The sequence below is a fragment of the Mesoplodon densirostris genome, chromosome 2 (genome assembly GCF_025265405.1).
Source record: "Mesoplodon densirostris isolate mMesDen1 chromosome 2, mMesDen1 primary haplotype, whole genome shotgun sequence".
Lineage (NCBI taxonomy): Eukaryota > Metazoa > Chordata > Mammalia > Artiodactyla > Ziphiidae > Mesoplodon > Mesoplodon densirostris.
Window position 1 is genome coordinate 112,064,854 of NC_082662.1, and position 7,017 is coordinate 112,071,870.

Here is a 7,017-nt window from a genome sequence, read left to right on the forward strand (position 1 = left end):
GTTGAAATGATCATACTTTGGGTACACTGGGTTAAATAAAATAGAGTATTAAAATTAATTGTATCTGTTTCCTTTGCTTTTTTAATGTGATACTAGAAAACTTGAAATCACATAAGTGACTCACATAAGTGACTCAGGCAGCAGCATCTCCCAATTCAGACACATGTCATCCATTCCCCACTGCCTCAGGGGGCTTCCCAGAGTAGATTTCTCTGAACAGCAATGCTGCTTCTGCCCTTTTCTGCATTGCAGTGCGGGCAACTAGTATGAGAACCTCTAGCACCTGACCCCCACAAGTCCCAATCTCACAAGCTACTGGTGGAAGATTTTAGAAATGAGGGAGAGGGCTGTGCCCCAGGGAAATCTTTCTGCTGTCTAATAAACTGGAGAGGGGAGGTTGCTGCAATGCTAAGAGAATTGTGTGTGCACGGTGCCGGGAGCAAGGTTGGAGGCTCCGGATGCTCAAGATTGTGTGATTCTCCAGCCTCACTCTCCAAACTGCCGGGTTCTGTCTCACATTCACCTCTGCCCACAGCCCCCTGCCCCCAGATTCCCACCGAAGAGCTTGCCTGCTGGTGAAGTCTGGCTGCCCCCATATGGCGCCAGCTTTTCTCACCTGTCAGGGACAGTTTGGGCCGGGAATCTCCTCATGAGTCTCCTCAGAGCAAGGACAAGGGCAGCAGGAATGGCTAGGAAGCTGATGACTCTTGCATATTGTTGGGTGAGGGGTGGGTGGGGGCTCTTGAGGGTGGAGGGGAACTAAGGACGCTGTGCAGATGCTGCTGGAGAGAGAGAGAGAGAGAGAGAGAGAGAGAGAGAGAGAGAGAGAGAACAGCTGCTGGAGAGAGAGAGAGAGAGAGAGAGAGAGAGAGAGAGAGAGGGAGGGAGGGAGGCAGGGAGGGAGGGAGAGAGGAGAGAGAGAGAGAGAGAGAGAGAGAGAGAGAGAGAGAGAGAGAGAGAGAGAGAGAGAGAGAGAGACTCCCAGGGACCTCGTGAATCTCCACTTCTCGGCCCCTCCTCCCTGCTCCTTTCCTCTCCCTTCACTCCTCCCCTTCCGGTGATGCGGACGCTGCTGCCCTGTCCCTTGAGCTCTCAGCATCTCTACTTTTTCTAGGTCTGCTTTGGCCTCTCTTTGGAGTACACACAGAGGCAGTCAGCATCTCCTCCTCCCACTCTGCCTCTGCATCTGGGGCACCATAAGACAGCGACCTCTATCCAACACAGCTTCCCACCGGGGCTGCACTAAACACGGAACCAGGGGAAACTGCTGAAGGACGGTGGAAAGGCAGGTGGTTCCTGCTGCCGCTTCTTCCCTCCACTTTTCACTACAGCTTGCAGTGCCCCTCCCACCTTGTTCCTTCAAACCTAGTCCTGCTGTGTTCTGGGTCTCTCTCCTTTGACAGCTGCAGATTCTTGCTTTTGTTAGTCATTTTCTAGGAGTTCTCTTGCTTTCTCCATCAAGGGCACTAGGGATCTGCAATACAGGAATGTTAGGGAGATTCCAACCGGAATGAGAAAGAAGGGAAGGAGCTGGGTGCCCTGGGTTGAAATTTCTGCAGAGGGATCCTTTGGAAGGCAGAGGATCTCTCCTCCAACTCTGGAGAGGGAGAGTACAGGGGAAAGGGTTGACACTGAAATGGGCTGGGCGTGCTGATCTCTCCAGGCACGGCTGGCAACCTTTTGCGTAAACCCCTGGTTGTCAGGCTCGTTAGATTCAGGCAAGGCCATTAGGATACAGGCTCAATGGGCAGGCAGAAAGGGTAGGAAGGGGGAGATCTGACAGAAATAAGGGGTGGAAAAGACTAAAGGAAACTCCAGAGATCACATTTAGTTGTGGCTGCTACTGTCATGGCCTTTTGGCAACAGGTTTAATGCTGTGACAGACAGAGACAGGTGGTGGGGCTCATGCACACTCAGTGCCAGTGTGTAGTCTGCCCTTCTTCCCGTCCCACACTCCCCTGTCACATCCTCTTCTCCTTAGCTTGAGGTCATTGGCCCTAGTTGTTTGCCCCTAGAGAGGGGACAGAGCAGAAAAGAGAGAGAGACCACCTGGTTGAGGAGCAGAGACTCCAAGAAGCAAGTGGCACTTCCCAGCCCCATCTCTGAAGTAACCTATGGCTGTGGTTGGCGATTGGTATTGGTTATTGAGGTATGTGTAGGTGGGTGTGAAGGAAGCCTGGAGCTTAAACTAGCAGACTGGGGGGTTATATTTCCTGCTTTGTATGTGGTGGGGGGAGGACTGGGCTGACTACAGGGTCTACACCTTCAGCTTCCTGGGACCCTCAGGGAAGAGATGACAATGCTATCCTCAAACTGCAAAAGCACAAGGAGGCCGGCTATCAGGAGGCGGCCTTAGCTGCTGGCATGGTGCAGGCAGGAGGCGTGGGAGATCTATGCTGTTTGGGACTAGCTTCTGGTCCAGGCAGCCTTGGTTCTCTTCCCCTTTGGTATCTGAAGCTGGCTTGGATGGGTCCCCAGTGTGGAAGGAAAGGTCAGAAGAGCTTGGCAGTGACCCGGTTACCCCCAGAGTTCTTATCCCCAGAGGTTCGGGGTGCCACAAACTCAAAGGTCATGTGATGTTTGACCCGGCCTTTGCCTTTGCTCCAGAGGGCAATGAGGCCAAAGCACAGGGTTACTGAGGTGAGGAAGGGGAGGAAGCCGACTGCCAGCACCATAGCTATGCCTCTGCTATCCAGGAAGAAAGGCCCTGGGATCCCTGGCATGGTGATGTTGGGGTCAGAGAGAGTGCTATTTGGTGGTTCAACTTGGATTACTTCCAGCCAGGTCCTCAGGGAGTCATTCCCAGCTACATTGCTGACCACACAGACATAGGCCCCTCTATCCCGTAGCTGCACGGAGCGAATCTCCAGTGTCCCATCCTCCAGGACCCTTACTCTCCCGGCCCTTCCCAGCCAAGGCCCCTGAGGCCTCATCCAGGAAACGATGGGGGCTGGGTCTCCATCTCCAGAGCAGGAGAAAACGGCATGCCCCCCCTCCTCTGCAATGACCCATCGTGGCCCGGACTTTCGGATCAGGGCTGGTTGGCAAGTGAAGTGCCCTGGAGGTAGGATGTCTGAAAACTCCCTCAGGCTCTTCCCCTGGACGTGCTGGGGGCCGGCACAGGCAGGGGGGGACGTGCCAAAGTCCAGGCGGCGGCGGAGCCGGAGCAGCCAGACGAGGCGGCAGTCACAGGTCAGGGGGTTACCAGACAGCCTCAGGGTGACCAGTTTGTCTGGAGAAGGGAAGGCTGTTTCCTCCAGTGTCTGAAGGGCGTTATCCGCCACGTCTAGGAGGTGGAAGGCAGTCAAACCATGGAAGGCGTGGGCAGCGATGGAGGTGAGGCATGCCCCTGACAGTCGGAGCTCCTGGAGCCGCACCAGGGGGCTGAGCCTCCGGGCCGGGATGGCAGAGATGGGGTTCTGAGACAGATCCAGGACCCTGAGGAAGCTCAGGTGGTTCAGCGCTTGGAAGGGCACCGAGCTCAGATTGCAGCGGGTGATGGCCAAGCTGCTGAGATTGAGCCCAGTCAGGCTCCCAGGCTCCAGAGCCTCCAGAGGTGGCCAGTGATGGATCTCCAGCTCCTTTAGCTGCCCCAGCCCTTGCAGCGACCCTCCTGGCAGCCTCCCGATATCTAATTCTCGGAGCCTTAGGACGCTTAGCGCTGGGAGGCGGGCCAGGGCCGGGCCAGGCACCGTGCTGAGGTTGCAGCGCTCCAGGGTGAGGGTGCCCAGCTTGGCCAGTCCAGCAAAGGCTCCCGGAGCCACAAACACCAGGTGGTTGTCCCCAACCTCCAGCTGCTGGAGGCTGCCTAGCTCCCCGAAAGCTCCATCGAGGAAGAGGACAATCTGGTTGAGGCGAATGTCCAGCAGCGTGAGGGAAGATAGGCCTGAGAAGACCCTGGGGCCCATGATTCGCAGACGGTTGCCCTGCAGCTTCAGGGTGAGCAGGCTCTGTAGACCATGGAAGGCCCCTGGCTCGAGGGTGGACAGCTGGTTGTAGCTGAGGTCCAGTTCCCGGAGCAGGCCCAGGCGGGAGAGCATTCCCCGCTGAAGCCCCCATAGGCGGTTCCCACTCAGGTCCAGGAGCTCGGTGTCCAGCGGGAGTCCCCCTGGTACAGCCTCCAGTCGCCGGTGGGCACAGAGCACTGCCCGGGGTTGGGAGGTGCAGTCACACACAGCAGGGCAGCCGCCGCTGCTCCCCGCAGACAGGAGGAGCAGGAGAAAGATGGGGGGCCACGGGGGCCAGGCTTGCTTTGGAGTAGTGGCCGCAGCCATCCCCTCTTCAGTCCTGGAATAGACGATGACATGGCCCTTTTTGGAAAGTGGCTTCAGATGATGGGGACCCTGGACTTCCCTGGGCCTCCTTAGAGGAGAGAGAGATATTGAGCTACCCATCTCAGCATGGCCAGCAACTAGGGTGCAGATCTGGGAGGAATTCTGGTGCACACCTCCCTGGAGCCTTGTGGAGCTCCTCTTTGGGGACTCTGTACTTTCCTCCCCCTCCCAACCTGGGTAACAGGCCAAGTACTTACTAGCTCATGGAACCCTAGTCAAGTGGGGAAAGTTTTAGGGGCGGGAGACAGGAAGCAGCAGGGAAGTAACTTTTGAGTTTCCCTGCATCTGTGAGATCCAGAAATACCTCAGGTCCCTTCTCCCTGATAGCTGCCCTCCCAATCTCTGCTCTGTCCCTCTCTGCCCACCCTTCTCCCAGGTTATCTACCCACAGCTTTGTCTACAGCTTAAGGGGGATCATATCCCTGGATCCTGATTGGAGACAGGCATCACCTTGACTAAGTCATCCAAGGCTGGGAAGCATGTGGGCCTCAGCTCTGCCCCCCAGGCTCCACTTATTGCCTCTCTGCCCTCCTCTAGCCTGGCCCAGGGCCTGAGGCCCCAGACTAACAAGATCCAATCTCCCCAGAACACCTTGTGGACGACACCCAAGCTGCACATTAGATATAGCACAGGATGCAGGGGGGTACATGAATCCCTCACAAGAACCCCAAGGGCAACCCCGCCTCCCCTATAGATGACATTAGGGTGTGAGGGACCCAAGAGATGCCCCAGTTTTGTTGCTTGGTCCTCAGACTTAGGCTTCTCTCACCACCTCCTTCGTGGTGTTTTGATTCAAGCCTAGTGTGTGAGTCTGAGGGAGATCCCTTGTCCCCCTTGGCCTCTGCTGCCTGAGAAAAACACAAGAGACAGACTGAGAGCCAGGTAGGCATAGACAAGTGAGGAGAAAGAGCGCCTGGCCAGACGCTGTGGTGGGGACCAAAGGAGCCCTTGGCTGGCACAGCAGATCTCTGGGCACAGGCTGTGTGCACAGCCCGTCAACTTAACGTGGTTTCTGGGTGCCAGGGGCCTGGGCAAAATCAGGCGGATGACCACTGGAGCCTGACTGAGGTGATGAAGGAGAAGAGGTCCCATAGACTCACCCTGTTTAGTGACAACCGGGACCCCAAGGGAGGGGAGGTATTGGAATTGGCAAGGGATGCTACAAAGATAGGACAAGAGCCAACTGAGGCAGGAGGCCTAGGTTTCTTTCTAGCCGCAGATCCCAATCACCTTTGACCTTTCAGGTCTCAGGCTTTCTGGGCCCTACAGGGTCAGCTTTCTACCCCACGGCCCATTTTCTCCCAGGTGGAACTTAGGAGAGGCAGTTTAAGAGATGGTGTGATTTCTTCCCCTTTCTTTCCCACTCTATACCCTCTCCTAGAAGGATCGTTCTGGTGGCTACCCTATAGCTACTTCAGAGGACTGTAGTAGCTCAGAAACTGAAGAAAGAGGCCCAAAGAGCAGAGGGATGTAGGACACCATACTGAGGCTTGGGCATGAGAAAGAATGGCACGGCAGAGGCTGCTGAGCACACCCCTCTGTTCTCTATCCCAACCTAACAGGTATGGATGGCATGCTAAGAGTCCTCCAGGTAGAGAAATGTCCCGGCCACCCTCCTTCCCCTGGTAAGTCCACCTGACAGCTAGCTCTTTGTCACTACTGCTGCAGTTGCTGCTCGGCCTTCTTTCCTGCATTCAGCAAAAGTGCAGTGAAGCGTGTAACCTAGCTTCCCTCCTTGCCACTCCTCTGAATGTCCTCTTAGTCTCTGAAGCTCGCTGGGCCAGGGGCTGGGGATCTGGCCCCTTCTCTTTAAAGGTCACTAATGTAATCATAAACTTCCCTTGCCAATCTCCACGGCTACAGGACTGGCTTCCGGCCACTTTGCAGGAAGAGATAGGTGTCAGGACCACTACTTTCTCTCCTTGTATGGGCTGGGGTCTGGGGCATCACCCTCAAGGAACAGGGAGCTTTCTTCTTCTTGTCTATGTGGCAGTCCAGAGACACATCTGATCCTGGATATCCTCTTTAAAGCAGACCTGAGTGAGGCATGGGGACCTACACGGGGAGGGGGCTCTTGGAGGTAAGATTTCTGGAATATCCACACGGATTGCAGGAAAACCCTTGCCAGAGGTAGAGAGAGCACCCAGGAAACGGAGGGAGGTCTCCTTGGAGTCCTTCCCTCCGGAGAACCTGGGCCATCTTAGTTTTCCCATCAAAGTCCTATGGGGCCAGGATCGATGGTTGGCTGGGTCTGGGGTGGGCACAGACCCTCTAGCCTTGACGGGTCTGGCCTTGTCTCTGAGAACGTTATGGAGAAGGGCAGCTGCAGCTCTGGGACAGGAGGTGGGTGCACTTACCAGAGAAGCTGGAGGGTGGCATCAAGTCGGGCACTGCATCTGTGCAGGGCTGGGGGCCCGTCCCACTCGAGCTGCACCTCTGCCCCGCACCTCCCCGTGCGCCTCTCTCCCCGCTGCCCCCCTGCCCGCCGCTGCTGCTGTTGCTGCTGCAGCGGCTGCTGCCAAGACCGAGGTAGAGAGAAGAGCCAGAAAGCATTTCTCCTTTTTTTTTTTTTTCCTCTCTCTCTTTTTAAACCAGACGAGAATGAGTCTGCAGCAACCCTGTTGGTGCAAAATAAATAAATAAAGCAACCAGGGAGGGCTGCAGCAGGCGCCACTTCAGGATG

The 7,017-nt window shown here is 56.0% G+C and overlaps 1 protein-coding gene across 1 annotated transcript; it reads right to left on the bottom strand.

The window, feature by feature from the left end:
* Positions 1-2,492: 2,492 nt before the first annotated feature.
* Positions 2,493-6,732, bottom strand: LINGO4 (leucine rich repeat and Ig domain containing 4). Its single transcript, XM_060087722.1, has 2 exons — positions 6,673-6,732; positions 2,493-4,277 (listed from the first exon to the last, which is right to left on the bottom strand). The coding sequence occupies exon 2, from the start codon at positions 4,272-4,274 to the stop codon at positions 2,493-2,495; it is 1,782 nt and encodes a 593-aa protein (XP_059943705.1). The 5' UTR covers positions 4,275-4,277; positions 6,673-6,732.
* Positions 6,733-7,017: the final 285 nt, after the last annotated feature.